Here is a 21,836-nt window from a genome sequence, read left to right as displayed (position 1 = left end):
ACTGGCAAACTGGATAGAGAGTCAAGACCCATCAGTCTGCTGTATTCAGGAGATCCATCTCATGTGCAGAGACACACATAGGCTCAAAATAAAGGGATGGAGGAAGATCTACCAAGCAAATGGACCACACAAAAAAGCAGGGGTTGCAATACTAGTCTCTGATAAAACAGACTTTAAACCATCAAAGATCAAAAGAGACAAAGAAAGGCATTAAAAAATGGTAAAAGGATCAATTCATCAGAAAGAGCTAACTATCCTAAATATATATGCACCCAATACAGAAGCACCCAGATTCATAAAGCAAGTCCTTAGAGACTTACAAAGAGACTTAGACTCCCATGCAATAATAATGGGAGATTCCAATACCCCACTGTCAACATTAGACAGATCAACGAGACAGAAATTTAACAAGGATATCTAGGAATTGAACTCATCTCTGCACCAACCAGACCTAATAGACATCTACAGAACTCTCCATCCCAAATCAACAGAATACACATTCTTCTCAGCACCACATCGCACTTATTCCAAAATTGACCACATAATTGGAAGTAAAGCACTCCTCAGCAAATGTACAAGAACAGAAATTATAACAAACTGTCTCTCAGACCACAGTGCAATCAAACTAGAACTTAGGATTAAGAAATGCAGTAACAACTGCTCAACTACATGGAAACTGAATAACCTGCTCCTGAATGACAACTGGGTACATAAAAAAATGAAGGCAGAAATAAAGATGTTCCTTGAAACCAATGAGACTAAAGATACAACATACCAGAATCTCTGGGACACATTTAAAGCAGTGTGTAGAGGGAAATTTATAGCACTAAACGCACACAAGAGAAAGCAGGAAAGGTCTAAAATTGACACCCTAACGTCACAATTAAAAGAACTAGAGAAGCAAGAGCAAACACATTGAAAAGCTAGCAGAAGGCAAGAAATAACTATGATCAGAGCAGAACTGAAGGTGATAGAGACACAAAAACCCTCCAAGAAATCAATGAATCCAGGAACTGGTTTTTTGAAAAGATCAACAAAATTGACAGACCTCTAGCAAGACTAATAAAGAAGAAAAGAGAGAATAATCAAATAGATGCAATAAAAAATGATAAAGGGGATATCACCACTGACACCACAGAAATACAAATTACCATCAGAGAATACTATAAACACCTCTATGCAAATAAACTAGAAAACCTAGAAGACATGGATAATTTCCTGGACACTTACACTCTCCCAAGACTAAACCAGGAAGAAGTTGAATCCCTGAATAGACCAATAGCAGGCTCTGAAATTGAGGCAATAATTAACAGCCTACTAACCAAAAAAAGTCCAGGACCAGATGGATTCACAGCCATATTCTACCAGAGGTACAAGGAAGAGTTGGTATCATTCCTTCTGAAACTATTCCAATTAATAGAAAAAAAGGGAATCCTCCCTAATTCATTTTACGAGGCCAACATCATCCTGATATCAAAGCCTGACAGAGACACAACAACTAAAAAAAGGATTTCAGACCAATATCCCTGATGAACATCGATACAAAAATCTTCAATAAAATACTGGCAAACCGAATCCAGCAGCACATCAAAAAGCTTATCCACCATGATCAAGTGGGCTTTATCCCTGAGATGCAAGGCTGGTTCAACATATGCAAATCAATAAACGTAATCCAGCATATAAACAGAACCAAAGACAAAAACCACATGATTATCTCAATAGATGCAGAAAAGGCCTTGACAAAATTCAACAGACCTTCATGTTAAAAACTCTCAATAAATTCGGTATTGATGGAATGTATCTCAAAATAATAAGAGCTATTTATGACAAACCCACAGCCAATATCATACTGAATGGGCAAAAACTGGAAAAATTCCCTTTGAAAACTGGCACAAGACAGGGATGCCCTCCCTCACCACTCCTATTCAACATAGTGTTGGAAGTTCTGGCTCGGGCAATCAGGCAAGAGAAAGATATCAAGGGTATTCAGTTAGGAAAAGAGGAAGTCAAATTGTCCCTGTTTGCAGATGACATGATTGTATATTTAGAAAACCCCATTGTCTCAGCCCAAAATCTCCTTAAGCTAATGAGCAACTTCAACAAAGTCTCAGGATACAAAATCAATGTGCAAAAATCACAAGCATTCTTATACACCAGTAACAGAAAAACAGAGAGCCAAAACATGAACAAATTCCCATTCACAATAGCTTCAAAGAAAATAAAATACCTAGGAAGCCAACTGACAAGGGATGTAAAGGACCTCTTCAAGGAGAACTACAAAGCACTGCTCAGTGAAATAAAAGAGGACACAAACAAATGGAAGAACATACCATGCTCATGGATAGGAAGAATCAATATTGTGAAACTGGCCATACTGCCCAAGGTAATTTATAGATTCAATGCCATCCCCATTAAGCTACCAATGACTTTCTTCACGGAATTGGAAAAAACTGCTTTAAAGTTCATATGGAACCAAAAAAGAGCCCGCATCTCCAAGACAATCCTAAGCCAAAAGAACAAACCTGGAGGTATCATGCTACCTGACTTCAAACTATACTACAAGGCTACAGTAACCAAAATAGCTGGTACTGGTACCAAAGCAGAGATTTAGACCTATGGAACAGAACAGAGCCCTCAGAAATAATACCACACATCTACAGCCATCTGATATTTGACAAACTTGACAAAAACAAGAAATGGGGAAAGGATTCCCTATTTAATAAATGGTCCTGGGAAAATTGGCTAGCCATAAGTAGAAAGCTGAAACTGGATCTTTTCCTTACTCCTTATATGAAAATTAATTCAAGATGGATTAGAGACTTAAATGTTAGACCTAAAACCATAAAAACCTAGAAGAAAACCCAGGTGATACCATTCAGGACATAGGCATGGGCAAAGACTTCATGTCTAAAACACCAAAAGCAACGGCAACAAAAGCCAAAATTGACAAATGGGATCTCATTAAACTAAAGAGCTTCTGCACAGCAAAAGAAACTACTATCAGAGTGAACAGGCAACCTACAGAATGGGAGAAAAATTTTGCAATCTACTCATCTGACAAAGGGCTAATATCTAGAACCTATAAAGAACTCAATCAAATTTACAATAAAAAAAAAAACAACCCCATCAAAAAGTGGGCAAAGGATATGAAGAGACACTTCTGAAAAGAAGACATTCATACAGCCCGCAGACACATGAAAAAATGCTCATCATCACTCGCCATTAGAGAAATGCAAATCAAAACCACAATGAGATACCATCTCACACTAGTTAGAATGGCAATCATTAAAAAAATCAGGAAACAACAGATGCTGGAGAGGATGTGGAGAAATAGGAACACTTTTACACTGTTCGTGAGATTGTAAACTAGTTCAACCATTGTGGAAAACAGTGTGGCGATTCCTCAAGGATCTAGAACTAGAAATACCATTTGACCCAGCCATCCCATTACTGGGTATATACCCAAAGGATTATAAGTCATGCTGCTATAAAGACATATGCACACGTATGTTTATTGTGGCACTATTCACAATAGCAAAGACTTAGAATCAACCCAAATGTCCATCAGTGACAGGCTGGATTAAGGAAATGTGGCACATATACACCATGGAATACTATGCAGCCACAAAAAAGGATGAGTTTGTGTCCTTTGTAGGGACATGGATGCAGCTGGAAACCATCATTCTCAGCCAACTATCACAAGAAAAGACAACCAAACACCGCATGTTCTCACTCATAGGTGGGAACTGAACAATGAGATCACTTGGACACAGGAAGAGGATCATCACACACCGGGTCCTATTGTCGGTGTGGAGGGGGAGAGATAGCATTAGGAGATATACCTTATGTAAATGACGAGTTAATGGGTGCAGCACACCAACATGGCACATGTATACATATGTAACAAACCTGCACTTCTTGCCCATGTACCCTAGAACTTAAAGTATAATTTAAAAAAAAAAGAAAAAAAAATAAATACAGATTCTCGTGTGAAAAATTCCAACAGATTCAACCAGAATTAGGTACCTATTCTTAGTCCAATCAACTTGGTAGTCACCTTATTCAAAACAGTTGCTAGGGGCTCAGCCTTGACTCTGAGAGAGAATTGAGCTAGTATGATCTGAACAAATAGCTCTATCCTCTTCATTCATTCTCCCAATCATCCCAGCTGAAAACCTAAGTCAGTTTAGGCTTATCCTTCTCTTTCATATACTATTGATTTATAGTTCTGTCACAAAGAATTAATTCATTCTTCTTTCAAAATCCAGTATTATCTATTTCTTCTCTATTCTCATGGACTTCATTACTTGCCAAAATGATAGTTCAAAAACAGACATTACACTGCAGTTACATTTGCATTTCTTAAACTACTGGGGAGGATAAACTTTTTTTTTTTTCATCCTACAGACTATTAACATTTCTGCTTTCTTGGTCTGTATTGTGGACTTAATTGTATCCCCCAAAATTCATATGTTGGAGTGCTAACTTCAATGTGACTGTATTTGGAATAGGGTTTTTAAGGAGGTAATTAAGGTTTAATGGAAGTCATAAAGGTGAAAGAGACATCAGGGTAATGTGCACAGACGCAAGGCTATGTGAGGACACGGCAAGAAAGTAGCCATCTGCAAGCCAAAGAGAAAGGCCTTGGGAGATACCAAACCTGCTGACACCGAAATCTTGGACTTCTAGGCCCCAGAACTATAAGAAAACAAATTTGTGCCGTGTAAGCTCCAAAGTCTTTGAAGCTTAAAGACTTTTGTTATGGCAATGGCAATCTAATGCAATCTAATGCAGTTTGCCTCAGTGTTCATTATTTTTCTTTTGACACGTTTGTTTCTTCTAATAACAGCTCTCTAGGCATTAAGACTCCTAGCCCTTTATACACAATAAACATTAACAAACATTTTTCCCAATTTATTTGCCCCCCCAGCTTTGTTTTCATTTTGCTTTATAAAACTGATTTTTTTTGGAAAGTCCAATTTTTCAAACTTTTCCTTTATGGTTGCTGCACATGAAATTATGATTAAGGCCAGCCTTCTCATCCCCCAGAATATTTATATTTATATATAGGTTCTTCCAGTTATTTTTCTTTTTGGTCTCATTTATCATTTTCAATGTATGATGTAAGGTATACATTTTTTAAAAATACAGCTTACAATGGGTTGCGCGTGGTCGCCCATGCCTGTAATCCCAGCATTTTGGGAGGCTGAGGTGGGCGGATCACGAGGTCAGGAGATTGAGACCATCCTGGTTAACACGGTGAAACCCCGTCTCTACTAAAAATACAAAAAAATTAGCTGGGCGTGGTGGCTGGTGCCTGTAGTCCCAGCTACTGGGGATGCTGAGGCAGGAGCATGGCGTGAACCCGGGAGGCGGAGCTTGCAGTGAGCCGAGATCGCACCACTGCACTCCAGCCTGGGTGACAGAACGAGACTCCCCCTCAACAACAACAACAACAAAAATATATATATATAGATAGATAGATAGAGATAGAGAGAGAGAGAGAGAGAGAGAGAGATTACAATTATCCCTGTACCATGTAATCATTTTCCACTGATATGAAATCTTTTATCGTATACTAAATACTTACACTTTAACTCCTGTTGCTTTTTGTTTATGACATTCATTCATTCAGTAATTTATTTTGGAGGCTATATTCTTCCACATTTATCGTAACGGAAAAATAATTTTCCAGCAAGTTTAAGAAACATTATTTTGGGTGTCTTAAATCATAAAAGACTATGAGGGAAAGCTCTTAACGTTAGTTTTTAAATTAAAATTGTGTTCAGCGAACAGGATGAATATACACAAAATTATGTTAATCCAGTGATGAGCCTAATTAAAGGAGGGGGGTACCATTTGATTTAGTTGCATTATACTAATAGAAAAGAACAGAAAAAACAATGGTGAAGAAACTACAAGAGAACTGTCAGCTTTTTCAGGCTCCTTTTAAAACAATAGTTCTTATCCTTCTAAAACCAGTTATTCAAAATTCTTTTTTCCCCTCTCAATTCTCTTAATAAAATTCAGACAGTAAAGAGGTATAAGCCAGTGGGGCTATTTTTACAAAGATCATTGCTTAGTGCTAGGAAGAGAATCCAGAAGACGGGAAGTTGAGGGTTGTGTTCTAAAGGTTCTCTCAAGAAAAGGGTACAGAGAAACTCCAAGTTGTACACGCCCAGCAATGTCCATGTTGGATGTGCTTTGATACCACCTAAATCTCTCCTGTCCGAGTTCAAGGACCGAACCATTCCAAGGATTTTAGAAAAAAATGGGGAGACATGAAAATGATGCCAAAGCCATAGCTATTTTTACAGACATCCATTATGTTCACTCTGCTTTCCATATGCAACGCACTCTACATACAATGGGCACCTTATAAGCACATAGCAAATGTGAAAAATATTGTCAACATTGGTTTGATAATATTATTAATATATTATATATTCGAATACAATATATATTAATAATACAAAAATATTATCAACGCTGCTTTAGAGAAGATGAAACTGAGATACGAAGAATCATAAACTGTCCAAGATCACAGGGGCAAAAAGTTCACCTCAACTGAAACCTCTCACGAACCACAAAAATGTGGCCGAGGGAGCCTCAAAAGCTGTACCCCAAGCGGGGACGGTAAAGTCAGAAAAGACACGGCTGGGTGCAATCACAGAGAAATCTAAAACCACCCGCTCGGCCTCGCTACTCTTCTTCCTCTGAGGTACAGAGACGCGGGTGGGACGCCAAGGAGTTGCGAGAAAGGGCAGGGCTCACTGAGGAGGCCACAGAGAAAGCCCGCTAACATTTCTTGAAGGCCGTAAGGTAAATATGTTAAAAACCGTAGCTACTCACTCAGCCGACACCTAGTAAAGATGCGGCAAGATCAACAAGGCGTAGCTTCCGCCCGCCACAAACTCCGCGGCCTCCACAGCCATCCCGGCATACTTTGCGCCGTGCACAGGAAAGCCCTGGCGCGCATTGGCCCCTTCGGCCGCCGTCTGCCGGTAGTTACTATGGAAACCGAGCTGCTATCGCTATGTCTCTACAAAAGACCCCTCCGACCCGGGTGTTCGTGGAACTGGTTCCCTGGGCTGACAGGGGCCCGGCGAACAACCTGGTCTCAGGCGGAGAGACGCTACCCGGCCTCCGCCACCCGCTTTCCTCAACACAAGCCCAAACTGCTACCCGTGAGGTGCACGTAAGCGGAACCTCAGAAGTGTCTGGGGGCCCGGACCGGGCGCAAGTGGTGATGCGAGTGAGCAGCACCAAGGAGGCGGCAGCCGAGGCCAAAAAGAGCGTTTGTCGCCGTCTAGATTACATCACGCAGAGCCTCCAGCAGCAGGGCGTGCAGGTGAGATCTCCGCGGGGGAGGAAATGCGAGCCGGACGACACAAAAGGGTTGGCAGATGGTCGGGCCCCACGGCCGGCTCTAGAGGGAAGGGAAATGTGGAGGGTCTGGAGCGTTTAGGACGTCTTTGTCGCAAAGGTACTCCGGGACGCCTGGACCTGGCAGAGTGAATATTTGAACCATTCTTCTCCTAGACGAAGGTAATTATTGGCCTCAGGCAAATTAAAAATGAAAGAATGCAAATTGGGTAGGTTTTTATCAGGCGATATTTGCTTCAGTAAATTTGTTTTAAATTTGAAGTGATGAAATGGTAAAACTTGAAATGTTAGTTGTAAATATTTGCCCAAGTGGAGTGCTGGACACTAAATATTTTGTTTTGTTTTGTTTTTATTCTGCACCATGGAATTGGCAAGTGAAGAGCACGACCTGCTTCCTTCCGATCATGTAAAACTTTGCATGGAATGGTTCTTGAATATGTTCCGCAAACAGTAACGTTGGGGAGTGGGGAAGAAGTTGCGTCCATTTTCATTTTATAATGATTTTCATTTTGTAATGATTTCCCCAAAATTTCTCCGGCCTTCTTAGGTTTAACTTAAAAGAAAAAGTCAAGCCAGTATTGTGGATACCACATACATGAAATACTTTTAACGGAGATGTCCATGAGACAAATCACTAAGCAAATCTTACCTTAAGCCGACTCCTAAGGAAAGAAAAAAAGATTGAAACCATCATTTAATCCACACAATAGCACTGTTAGGCGTGTTTTAATATCCCCGTTTTCCAAATTTAAAGAGGTTAAACAATGCTGTGAACTTTAGGTAGGGCAATATTTGAACTCATGTATTCCTGAAACCAGAATGTAAGTTGCTTCCAATTCTGCTGATAATTAGAATGAAAGAAAATTAGAAATCATAGAGATGAACTATTTCAGTTTTCTCAGTTTACAGAGTAGGACCCCAAAGGCCACAGATGTGACTTATCCAGGATAACATTAAGTTGGTAAAAGTGCAGACATTGTTACTTCCAGTCTATTGCAAGAAATGCCATACCCCGAAAAAGCAAGTCCTTATTTTTAACAAGAAAAGATATTTGCATTGCCTTTATAATGCAAACATATGAGTTATTACAAAGTCATTTGGACAAGATTTCTTCAAACGATTTTACAATTTAGAAAAATACAAATAATTATAAATAATGTGAGTAAAGTGGGTTTAATATGTAGAAAAATCATTTTAAAAACTGCTACTAGTGCCATAGTTGAATAAGATAACAAGTTTTTAAGTTATTTACATAAAATAAAAATGGAGCTCACATGACTCTATAAAACAACATAGGCTGGGCATGGTGGCTCATGCCTGTAATGCCAATACTTTGGGAGGCCAAGTCAGGTGGATCACTTGAGGCCAGGAGTTCAAGACCAGCCTGGTCAACATGGCAAAACCCCATCTCTAGTAAAAATACAAAAATCAGCTGGGCATGGTGGCACACTCCTGTAATCTCAGCTACTAGGGTGACTGAGGCAAGAGAATCTCTTGAACCCGTGAGGTGAAGGTTTCAGTGAGCCGAGATGGCACCACTGCACTCCAGTTTGGGCGACAGAAAGAGACTCTCTCGAATAAGTAAGTAAATAAATTACTAAGTCCAACTTAGAGTAATTATATTAAGATTCAGTGTTCAATTCAATACATGAGAAGGACAGTAACCTCGCAGTTATCTCTGCTAATTGATGAAAGAAGTCATGTAGATAATTTGTTCAGGAGAGAATACAAAATATCGTTTATATTATTAGGATGAATTATGGGTCTTCACAAAGTCCTTATTCATTTTAAACTTTAGAATTCTGAGCTGTAAGGTTTATAAACATCACTTCCCTGCTTAAAGGGCTCCTCATAATCCAAACTCCTTTGCTTAAAAGATAGAGCTGGGCTGGGCGCGGTGGCTCAAGCCTGTAATCCCAGCACTTTGGGAGGCTGAGACGGGCGGATCACGAGGTCAGGAGATCGAGACCATCCTGGCTAACATGGTGAAACCCCGTCTCTACTAAAAAATACAAAAAACTAGCCGGGCGCGGTGGCGGGCGCCTGTAGTCCCAACTACTCGGGAGGCTGAGGCAGGAGAATGGCGTGAACCCGGGAGGCGGAGCTTGCAGTGAGCTGAGATCGGCCACTGCACTCCAGCCTGGGTGGCAGAGCGAGACTCCGTCTCAAAAAAAAAAAAAAAAAAAGAAAAAAAAAAAAGATAGAGCTGAAGGTGGCTCATGCCTGTAATCCCAGCACTTTGGGAGGCCAAGAAGGGCACATCACCTGAGGTCAGGAGTTCAAGACCAGCCTGACCAACGTGGCAAAACCCCGTCTCTACTAAAAATACCAGAATTAGCCGGGCATGGTGGTGCATGCCTGTAATCCCAGTTACTTGTGAGACTGAGGCAGAATTGCTTGAACCTGCGAGGCGGAGGTTGCAGTGAGCTGAGATCGCACCATTGCACTCCAGCCTGGGCAATAAGAGTGAAACTCCATCTCAAAAAAAAAAAAAAAAAAAAAAAAGCCAAAACAGCCTGACTGTCTATCCTCATTTCCTATCATATCTTCCTCCCCTCTATTGTATTTTTCTTTAAGAATTAGCTCCAGCCTGAGCTATGGAATGAGACCCTGTCTCAAAAAAAAAAAAAAAAAATCAGCCCAAATTCACCTTCTTGGCATTCCTTTCCTAATATAACACTAATCCCTGCCATACAACACTTCACTCCCTATACTTGTAATAAAAACTTATCCCGTATCATAATTCTTAATTTACTTGTCTCTCCTCCATATTCTAAACTTCTCCAGAGCCGAGACCATTTGTTCTTTTTTTGCCTGTATGAGTTACGGTCCATACACTTCACATAATGTTTACTCAGAAGATACCTTCTGAATGAATAAAAGAAACAATGAAACAATAAATGAACAAATTATTCAGCTATGTGGTTTTCATTGAAAAGTGTTTTAAAGTTTTAAGCAGTATTTACTCATTCAACCAACAAACATTAAGCCTTTCTTTTCATTGTTCATTTTTGTTTTTGTCTTTGTTTTTTTTTTTTTGAGATGGACTTTCACTCTTGTCGCCCATACTGGAGTACAATGGAGGCGGTCTAGGCTCACTGCAACCTCCACCTCCCAGGTTCAAGCGATTCTTCTGCCTCAGCCTCCCGAGTAGCTAGGATTACAAGTGCCTTCCACCACACCTGGCTAATTTTTGTATTTTTAGTAGAGATGCGGTTTCATTTTTAAACAACACTTAATATTGTCTTAGTTTGTTTGGTCTGCTGTAATGAAAAACCATAGACTGGGTAGCTTGTAAACAACAGAAATTTATATCTTACAGTCCTGGAAGCTGGGCATCCAAGATCAAGGAGCTAGTAGATTTGGTATATAGTGAATGCTTCCAAGAATTACCCTGATATCTCTGCTTCCCTTTTATTTTCTCCTTTCTCCTACTATAAGCATAAAATGACCTCACAATGTCTGGTCCTCCCTTCACAAAAGTGTTTCTGTCATTCAGGATGCATATGTAAGTTCTAGTGCAAGAGAGGACTAGGAGTAAATGCTGAAGGGAGTGTTTAACCCCTTTAACTCATTGCAGTATGAGCAAAACTACTGTAAGATTCCTCTAACAGAGTGCAGCCAAAAAAGAGACCCCTTTTCTCCTTTTTGCTTCACAACAGACCGCCTCAGCCACCCTGACACCCAGTAGGAGGTATTCCACAGGAGCAGCAGAAGAGAACTTACCTTGTATCATGACATATCAAGTCATATAGTTCTTGCAATGGACTAAATGTTTGTATGTTGAAACCTAATCCCAAGTATGATGGCATTTGGAGGAGGCTTCTAGGAGGTGATTGGGACATGAGGATAAGGCTGTTTATAGATGAGAACTCCGAGGACCAGGCTGATTATTGGCAGGTTGCTTGCCCATGGTCATAGCCAAGAAGTGGCAGAATTTTAACCTTAGGGTCCATGCTCTTAACCACTACAGGGTGTTGCTTCTTTATTCTCTTGACAGTGGGTAATTGAGGTGTTAGGTAGGGAAGATGTTGCTGATGCTATTGATACCACTGCTTACATCCTTTGGCATTTCACATTTGTGTGCATGCAGGCCCAGCTTCCAACAACATTTGTAAATTCTTTGCCTGAAAGCTTTCCCTGGGTGCCAGAATCCACTCTGTCTGCAAAGGGGGCCAGAGTGTAATGCCAGGGAATTAAAGTCCTCTCCCCGAGCCCCACCAGCCTTCATCTGAAGGCTAATGTGGAACTAGAATGACTGAGGGAAATGAATGGAAAGAGACCTCAGCATCTTCACCCCTTGGGGTAGGATAATTCTGAGGTATATGTTCCACCCTGGTTCCTAGAGTTTCTCTGCAGGATTAAATTTGAGTTGACCACAGTGGTAATTTGCTTGACAACACATCCTTTAGTGCCTTTCTTTCCTTATCTGTCTTGCATCCCACTCTGTTAATGGTGTTTTTTGGGATCACCTTCAAAATTAACTGTATGCAAATTTTTGTCTTAGGATCTGTTTCTAGGGACATCCAAATTAAGAAGTAGTGGCAACAAATTGAACATAGACATTGGATAAAGTTTTTCATTTTTAAAAATGGTCACAACATGAATGTCCTTGTAAGCTACATATTTACACATGTCCGTAATTACAGGTTGAACATCCCATCCAAAATGCTTTACCGGAAATGTTTTGGATTTCGGAAGTTGTGTATCTGGGAATATTTGTATTTTATATGTACCAGTGGAATATTTGTAATCTGGAAATCCAAAATTCAAAATGCTCCAGTTTGCTTTGAGTGTCATGTTGGCACTCAAAAAGTTTAAGATTTTGGAGCATTTTGGTTTTTCGGATTAGGGATCCTCAACTAGTAATATTCTTTGGACATTAATTCCTGGATTATGTATATTTGAAGGCTTATGAAAAATTGTACTCTAAAAATATACATTTATACCTCACTTGGCACAGTAGGCATTATTTTCTTCTGTAATTTTGCCAATTTAGTAGTCCAAAAATTGATACTGTCATTTCTTTTTTCTTTATCATTTGAACTTAAACTTTTAAAATACAAATTTCTAGTTCACAATATTTTGCCCATTTTTATATTGTCCTTACCTTACTACATTTATAAGAACCTTAAAATTAAGATTATAAATAACCTGGCAAGGCACGATGGCTCAGACCTGTAATCCCAGCACTTCGGGAGACTGAGGCAGGCAGATTACGTGAGGTCAGGAGTTCAAGGCCAGCCTGGCTAACATGAAGAATCCCTGTTTCTACTAAAAATATAAAAATTAGCCAGTCATGGTGGTGGGCACCTGTATCTCAGCTACTCAGGAGGCTGAGGCAGGAGAATCACTCGAGCCCAGGAGGCAGAGGTGGCAGTGAGCTGAGATCACGCCACTGCACTCCAGCCTGGGCAACAGAGTGAAACTCTGTCTCAAAAAAAAAAAAAAAAAAGATTGTAAATAACCTGTCATATATTGCAAAAATTTTTCTCAGTTTTTTATTTGCTGTATAACTTAGTTTATAGTATTGAACATTCAAAATCTTAAAGTTTTGTTTAGCCAAAGTCATTAATTTTTTTCTACCTTTGTATATAATGTTTATTGGGTGTGTTGGGTTCTTCTCAAGCATAAAGCTATATAACTTTTTTTTTTTTTTTAAACACAAAGTCTCACTCTGTTGCCCAGTATGGAGTAGGGTGATAGTATCATTGTTCACTGCAGCCTAAAACTCCAGGACTCAAGCTGTCCTCCCACCTCAGCCTCCCAAATAGCTCGGACTACAGGCACACACCTCCATGCCCAGCTATTTTTTTTTAATTTTTTGTAGAGACAGGGTCTTACTGTGTTGTCCAGGCTGGTCTCAAACTCCTGGCCTCAATCAATCCTCCCACCTTGCCCTCCTGAAGCACTGGAATGCCAGGCATGAGCCACCACACCTAGCCTTATAGAACTATTAACTAATATTTCCTGGTCTCTTAAGGAACCTTTGTAGTACATTAGATATGTGTGCTGTGCTTGGAATTTACTTTGGCATAAGGATAAGGGTTTTATTTTCTCTTGACATAGGTAAGTAACTGTACTGACACCATTTACGGAAGTCTGTCTTTCCCTTACTACACATGCAAGAACCTGGCTTTACATAATTGAAAAGTCAAGTTGTAATATGGGCTTTCATTGTCAAGGCTCTGCATACTTTGATGTAGTTCTCTTGGCTTTACCTTCATCTTCCTGCGTGATACTAAAATGGCTGCAACATTCCCAAGCCTTGCATCTTATACTGTAGCTTAAAAAGAAAAATAATAGTCTTTGTTTCCTGCAACCACATTTATTTTTAAAAATACTACAGTTTACTCTAAATAGACAACCTAAGCTTATTTTTGTGGCCAGAGAAATGCCAGACCAATTAGTTTAGATTCGGATTTCTGTCCATTTTTTAACCTAATCCTGTAGTAAATCAGATGTGATCATCCTAAATAGTTTAGACCTGTTATGGCTTACCTGAATCACATAGTTACTGCTCAGAGGGAGTAGGGGAAGGATGTATGATATGAGGATTCCGTATTCCTTGTTTTACCTACTGCTTTGAAATGTTACTGGTTATTGCTATTTGTAATCTTCAAATGTTCTTGTATTAGTTACAGAATTAATTAGTTCATTTGATCCTTGTTATGGTCCTGTGTCAGTACGACTCTGTTTAAATTATTATCTTCATAAAACATTTGTAGGGCAAGTTCTCCCCTCATTACTCTTCTGAAAAAATTCCCTGTCTGCAAGGAACAGAGGGACATTTTAAGTGACAGCATGGAATTATAGTCAGAAATTCCAGAGGGTAGAAAATTTCTATACAACAAATAAAATTTCTATTTATATTTTGCATTAAGTTTATGAATTAATTTCAGGATAATGGCTGATTTTACAGTGTTGTGTCCCAGTCCATTTATTTAAATGCTGTGTTTTCTGTAAAGTTTTTTGGTTTTCTAGGAAATACTCTTCTAGACATTGACCTAGGCAAAGAATTTATGCTGAAGACCCCGAAAGCAAATGCAACAAAATAAAAAATAGACAAATGGGACTTAATTAAACTAAAGAGCTTCTGCACAGGAAATGAAACTATCAACAGAGTAAACAGAAACACTATTGAATGGGAGAAAATATTTGCAAACTATGCATCTGACAAAGGTCTAATGTCCAGAAGCCTATAAGGAATAAATCAGCAGGAACAAAAAACAATCTCATGAAAAAGTAGGCGAAGGAAATGAGTAGACACTTCTCAAAAGAAGCCGTACAAGCAGCTAACAAACATATGAAAAAAGGCTCAACATCACTAATCATTGGAGAGATGCAAATCCAAACCACAGTGAAATACCATCTCACACTAGTAAGAATGGCTTTTATCAAAAAGTCAAAAAATAACAGATACTGGCAAGATTGTAGAGAAAGAGGAGTGCTTACACTCTTGGTGGAAATGTAAATTAGTTCTGCCACTGTGAAAGGCAGTTTGGAGATTTCTCAAAGAACTAGAAATAAAATTACCATTCAACCAGGCAGTCTCTTTGCTGGGCATATACCCAAAGGTAAATAAATTGTTCTACCAAAAAAGACACATTCACTTGTATGTTTATTGCAGCACTATTCACAATAGCAAATACATGGAATCAACCCAGGTGCCCATCAACAATGGATTAAAGAAAATGTGATACTTATACACAGTGGAATACTATGTAGCCATAAAAAGGAAAAAACTCATGTACTTTGCAGCAATATGGATAAGGCTTGAAGCCATTATCCTACCCTAGTGCAGAAATAGAAAACCACATGTTCTCACTTATAAGTGAGAAGTAAACATTGGGTACCCATGGACACAAAGATAAGAACAATAAACACTGGGAACTCCAAAAGTGGGGAAGGAGCACAGAAGTGGTTAAAAAAGTAACCAGGTACTATGTTCCCTACTTGGGCAATGGTATCAGTTGTACCCCACACCTCAGCATCACTCAATGTACACGTGTAACAAACATGCACATGTACCTCCTGAATCTAAAATAAATAAATAAAATTAAAAATATATATATTGAATAGATGGGATGTTTTACCAAAAGATTTTAAAAGACTTTTTGAAGTTTTAGGGTTTTCTTCTTCTTTACTCTTTTTGGTTCCTATGAAAATAATTTTTATGGCTATTGAGATTGTTATCATCATGATTTGTGCTTCCCTATTGATATAGTTTGGCTCTGTGTCCCCACCCAAATTTCATCTAGAATTGTAATCCCTATGTGTTGAGGGAGGAATCTGATGGGAGGTAATTGAACTATGGGGGCAGTTTCCTCCATGCTGTCCTTGTAAGAGTGAGGGACTTCTCATGAGAGCTGATGATTTAAAGTGTGACACTTTATCACTCTCTCTCTCTCTCCTGCCAACATGTAAGACGTGCCTTGCTTCCCCTTTGCCTTCTGCCATGATTGTAAGTTTCCTGAGGCCTCCCCAGCCATGTGGAACTGTGAGTCAAACCTCATTTGTTTATAAATTACCCAATCTTAGGTAGTATCTTTATAACAGTGTGAAAATGGACTAATACACCCATATTACTTAAGTAGTTATTCCTGTCTTGACCATTTTGTCTTAAAACTCTGCCTTTTGTATTTAGAAATAAACAGTAGCTTAATCAAGATAACTTAGCAGACTAGGCTGATATATTTCAATAATTTTCAGTTTTGTGCCCCTTATAGCAGGCTTTCTCAATCTTGGCAGTATTAACATTATGGATTTGATAATTCTTTCTTTTTGGGGGCTGTCCTGTGCATTATAGGATATTTAGGAGCATTCCTGGCCCCCACCCATGGGGTGACTACCATGTCCTCCTTTACCTGAAACTGTTCAACTTTTTAGACTGGCAGGCCCATGTCTCAGGAACCTCCTCAGTTTGAGTGTCACAGGGACACTTGATCATCTTGTGTATCCACTTAGTAGTGTACTCTTCTTCCCCAACTGTGACAACAAAAAATGTCTCCAGGCATTGGCAATGTCCCCTAGGGCAAAGTCGTCTGGTAGAGAACCACTGCCCTATCAATAAACAAAAAATCTCATGCTCTGTGTGGGAACCACCAACCAGACTATCAGAAATATATCTATAGTGAAACAAAGTTAGGTTTACTTAGCATGATGCAACAAAGAAGAATGCATCCGAAAGGACCTTAGGAGTGTTTCAGAAACAGGTGTTCAGGAGGAGCCTCTTACAGGTTTTGGCCGTATGCCGAGCAGTGCAAGGGAAGGATCAGTGAAGCAGGGAGGGACAGATTGGTAACTGACTATTTTATTGATTTTTTTCATAGGAAACCCAGAGGATTAAAGTTAGGCTAGGTGTGCCTTTACCAAAGGCACAGCAATCAAGCAGAAAAAGAATTTTAATTATTTTTTGTGGTTACAGGTCTGTTAGTTTCTGTTAGAAACTTTGGCTCTGTTAAAAACTTTCCTTAGATTCTATGTCCTCTTGGAAACGCTGTTTATGTTATGCTTAGACCACCTCAGTCTGATTGTTAACAGGCAATTTTTATTTCTCCATTCCCTGTAATATTATTTAGAATTTCAAAATTTATCAAATATTTTACTATATTGAGAAGCAAGATAACTATCTTCTTATATGGGTTGCTTTCAGACTGCACATACTTCCCTTTAAAAATCACTGGGCTGGGATAGGTTCCAAGATGGCCGAATAGGAACAGCTCGAGTCTACAGCTCCCAGCATGAGCGACGCAGAAGACTGGTGATGTCTGCATTCCAAGTGAGGTACCAGGTTCATCTCACTGGAGCTTGTCAGACAGTGGGTGCAGACCAGGGAGCATGACCTGAAGCAGGGTGAGGCATCACCTCACCCGGGAAGCGCAATGGGTCAAGGAATTCCCTTTCCTAGTGAAGGGAAGCCAGGACAGACAGTATCTGGAAAATCGGGTCATTCCCACCCTAATACTGTGCTTTTCCAACGGTTTTAGCAAACAGCACACCAGGAGATTATATCCTGCACCTGGCTCAGACGGTCCCATGCCCATGGAGCCTTGCTCACTGCTAGCACAGCAGTCTGAGATCGAACTGCAAGGCAGCAGTAAGGCTGGGTGAGGAGCGTCCACCATTGCTGAGATTTGAGTAGGTAAACAAAGGAGCTGGGAAGCTCAAACTGAGTGGAGCCCACTGCACCTCATGGGGACCTGCCTGCATCTATAGACTTCACCTCTGGGGGCAGGGCATAGCTGAAAGGCAGCAGAAACTTCTACAGACTTAAACATCCCTGTCTGACAGCTTTGAAGAGAGTGCTAAGGGAAGAAACTTCCCTCAGCACAGAGTTTGAGATCTGAGAACTGACAGACTGCCTCCTCAAGTGGGTCCCTGACCCCTGATTAGCATAACTGGGAGGCATCTCCCAGTAGGGGCTGACTGACACCTTATATGGCCAGGTGCCCCTCTGAGACGAAGCTTCAAGAGGAAATATCAGGCAGCAACATTTGCTGTTCTGCAATATTTGCTGTTCTGCAGCCTCCGCTGGTGATACCCAGGCAAACAGGTCTAGAGTAGACCTCCAGCAAACTCCAACAGACCTGCAGCTGAGGGTCCTGACTGTTAGAAGGAAAATTAACATACAGAAAGGACATCCACACCAAAACCCCATCTGTACATCACCATCATCAAAGACCAAAGGTAGATAAAACCACAAAGATGGGGAGAAACCAGAGCAGAAAAACTGAAAATTCTAAAAATCAGAGCACCTCTTCTCCTCCAAAGGAATGCAGCTCCTCGCCAGCAATGGAACAAAGCTAGACAGAGAATGACTTTAACAAGTTGAGACAAGAAGTCTTCAGACAATCGGTAATACCAAATTTCTCTGAGCTAAAGGAGGATGTTCGAACCCATCGCAAAGAAGCTAAAGACCTTGAAAAGAGATTAGACGAATGGCTAACTAGAATAAACAGTGTAGAGAAATCCTTGAATGACCTGACAGAGCTGAAAACCATGGCACGAGAACTACTTGACGCATGCACAAGCTTCAGTAGCCGATTTGATCAACTGGAAGAAAGGATATCAGTGATTGAAGATCAAATGAATGAAATGAAATGAGAAGAGAAGTTTAGAGAAAAAAGAGTAAAAAGAAATGAACAGAGCCTCCAAGAAACATGAGACTATGCGAAAAGACCAAATCTATGTCTGATTGGTGTACCTGAAGGTGACGGGGAGAATGGAACCAAGTTGGAAAACACTCTGCAGGATATTATCCAGGAGAACTTCCCCAACCTAGCAAGGCAGGCTAACATTCAAATTCAGGAAATACAGAGAATGCCACAAAGATACTCCTGGAGAAGAGCAACTCCAAGACACATAATTGTCAGATTCACCAAAGTTGAAATGAAGGAAAAAATGTTAAGGGCAACCAAAGAGAAAGGTCAGGTTACCCACAAAGGGAAGCCCATCAGACTAACAGCGGATCTCTTGGAAGAAACTCTGCAAGCCAGAAGAGAGCGGGGGCCAATATTTGACATTATAAAAGAAAAGAATTTTCAACCCAGAATTTCATATCCAGTCAAACTAAGCTTCCTAAGTGAAGGAGAAATAAAATCCTTCAGAGACAAGCAAATGCTGAGAGACTTGTCACCACCAGGCCTGTCTTACAAGAGCTCCTGAAGGAAGCACTAAACATGGAAAGGAACAACCGGTACCAGCCACTGCAAAAACATGCCAAATGGTAAAGACCATCGATGCTAGGAAGAAACTGCATCAACTAACGAGCAAAATAACCAGCTAACATCATAATGACAGGATCAAATTCACACATAACAATATTAACCATAAATGTAAATGGGCTAGATGCTCCAATTAAAAGACACAGACTGGCAAATTGGATAAACAGTCAATACCTATCACTGTGCTGTATTCAGGAGACCCATCTCACATGCAAAGACACACATAAGCTCATAATAAAGGGATGGAGGAAGACCTACCAAGCAAATGGAAAACAAAAAAAAGCAGGGGTTGCAGTCCTAGTCTGTGATAAAGATATTTAAACCAACAAAGATCAAAAGAGACAAAGAAGACCATTACATAATGGTAAAGGAATCAGTTCAACAAGAAGAGCTAACTATCCTGAATATATATGCACCCATTACAGGAGCACCCAGATTCATAAAGCAAGTCCTTAGAGACCTACAAAGAGACTTTGACTCCCATACAATAATAGTGGGAGACTTTAACACCCCACTGTCAACATTAGGCAGATCAACGAGATAGAAAGCTAATGAGGATATCCAGGAATTGAACTCAGCTCTGCACCAAGCAGACCTAATAGACATCTACAGAACTCTCCACCCCAAATCAACAGAACATACATTCTTCTCAGCACCACATCGCACTTATTCCAAAATTGACCACATAGTTGGAAGTAAAGCACTCAGCAAATGTAAAAACAGAAATTATAACAAACTGTCTCTCAGACCACAGTGCAATCAAACTAGAACTCAGGATTAAGAAACGCAGTAAAAACTGCTCAACTACATGAAAACTGAACACCTGCTCCTTAATAACTACTGAGTACATAACGAAATGAAAGCAGAAATAAAAATGTTCTTTGAAACCAACGAGAACAAAGACACAACATACCAGAATCTCTGGGACACATTTAAAGCAATGCGTAGAGAGAAATTTATAGCACTAAATGCCCACAATAGAAAGCAAGAAAGATCTAAAATTGACCGCTAACATCACAATTAAAAGAACTAGAGAAGCAAGAGCAAACACATTCAAAAGCTACCGAAAGGCAAGAAATAAGTAAGATCAGAGTAGAACTGAAGGAGCTATAGACATAAAAAACCCTTCAAAAAATCAATGAATCCAGGAGCTGGTTTTTTGAAAAGATCAACCAAATTGGTAGACCTCTAGCAAGACTAATAAAGAAGAGAGAAGAATCAAATAGACACAATAAAATGTGATAAAAGGGATATCACCAACTGATCCCACAGAGATACAAACTACCATCAGAGAATACGATAAACAACTCTACGCAAATAAACTGGAAAATCTAGAAGAAATGGATAAATTCCTGGACACGTACACCCTCCCAAGAAGAAATTGAATCCCTGAATAGACCAATAACAGGCTCTGAAATTGAGACAATAATTAATAGCCTACCAACTAAAAAAAGTCCAGGACCAGACTGATTCACAGGCTAATTCTACCAGAGGTACAAAGAGGAGCTGGTACCTTTCCTTCTGAAACTCTCCCAATCAGTAGAAAAAGGGAATCCTCCCTAATTCATCTTATGAGGCCAACATCATCCTGATACCAAAGGCTGGCAGAGACACAACAAAATAAGAGAATTTTAGACCAATATCCCTGATGAACATTGATGCAAAAACCCTCAATAAAGTACTGGCAAACCAAATCCAGCAGCATATCAAAAAGCTGATCCACCACGATCAAGTTGGCTTCATCCCTGGGATGCAAGGCTGGTTCAGCATATGCAAATCAATAAACATAATCAATCATATAAACAGAACCCAAAACAAAAACCACATAATTATCTCAATAGATGCAGAAAAGGCTTCTGACAAAATTCAACAGCCCTTCATACTAAAAACTCTTAATAAACTAGGTATTCATGGGACATATCTCAAAATAACAAGAGCTATTTATGACAAACTCACAGCCAATATCATACTGAATGGGCAAAAACTAGAAAAATTCCCTTTGAAAACTGGCACAAGACAAGGATGCCCTCTCTCACCACTCCTATTCAACATAGTGTTGGAAGTTCTGGCCAGGGCAATCAGGCAGGAGAAAGAAATAAAGGGTATTCAATTAGGAAAAGAGGAAGTCAAATTGTACCTGTTTGCAGATGACATGATTGTATATTTAGAAAACCCCATCATCTCAGCTCAAAATCTCCTTAAGCCAATAAGCATCTTCAGCAAAGTCTCAGGGTGCAAAATCAATGTGCAAAAATTGAAAGCATTCTTATACACCAATAACAGACAAACAGCCAAATCATGAGTGAGCTCCCATTCACAATTGCTTCAAAGAGAATAAAATACCTAGGAATCTAGCTTAGAAGGGATATGAAGGACCTCTTCAAGCAGAACTACACACCACTGCTCAATGAAATAAAAGAGGACACAAACAAATGGAAGAACATTCCATGCTCATGGATAGGAAGAATCAATATCGTGAAAATGGCCATACTGCCCAAGGAAATTTATAGATTCAATGCTACCAATCTCCATCAGGCTACCAATGACTTTCTTCACAGAATTGGAAAAAACTACTTTAACATTCATATGGAACCGAAAAAGAGCCCGCATTGCCAAGATAATCCTAAGCAAAAAGAACAAAGCTGGAGGCATCACACTACCTGACTTCAAACTATACTACTAATTAATTCAAAATTAATTCAAGATGGATTAAAGACTTGAATC

The 21,836-nt window shown here is 39.7% G+C and overlaps 1 protein-coding gene and 1 long non-coding RNA gene across 11 annotated transcripts in view; one reads left to right on the top strand and one right to left on the bottom strand.

Annotated features, from left to right (window-relative positions):
• LOC102146295 (uncharacterized) overlaps positions 1–6,950 on the bottom strand; it is a 73,967-nt gene extending 67,017 nt beyond the window's left edge. Inside the window, exon 1 of the long non-coding RNA XR_276391.4 lies at positions 6,853–6,950. This is a non-coding gene — a long non-coding RNA (uncharacterized lncRNA). The remainder of the gene's footprint in view (positions 1–6,852) is intronic.
• Positions 6,951–7,010: 60 nt separating this feature from the next.
• Positions 7,011–21,836, top strand: part of IRAK1BP1 (interleukin 1 receptor associated kinase 1 binding protein 1) — a 106,441-nt gene continuing 91,615 nt past the window's right edge. For 5 of the 10 annotated variants that reach the window (XM_074037602.1, XM_074037605.1, XM_074037603.1 and 2 more), the window contains exon 1: positions 7,011–7,351. In XM_074037602.1, the coding sequence (XP_073893703.1) occupies positions 7,037–7,351 (315 nt within the window). In that variant the 5' untranslated portion in view covers positions 7,011–7,036. Of the gene's footprint in view, positions 7,352–7,409; positions 7,549–21,836 lie in introns of those variants that run through there. The other 5 variants (XR_012433653.1, XR_012433652.1, XM_074037608.1 and 2 more) reach the window with 3 other exon arrangements.

Source organism: Macaca fascicularis, chromosome 4 (assembly GCF_037993035.2).
Source record: "Macaca fascicularis isolate 582-1 chromosome 4, T2T-MFA8v1.1".
Taxonomy (NCBI): domain Eukaryota; kingdom Metazoa; phylum Chordata; class Mammalia; order Primates; family Cercopithecidae; genus Macaca; species Macaca fascicularis.
This window is presented reverse-complemented; position numbering and strand designations above follow the sequence as displayed.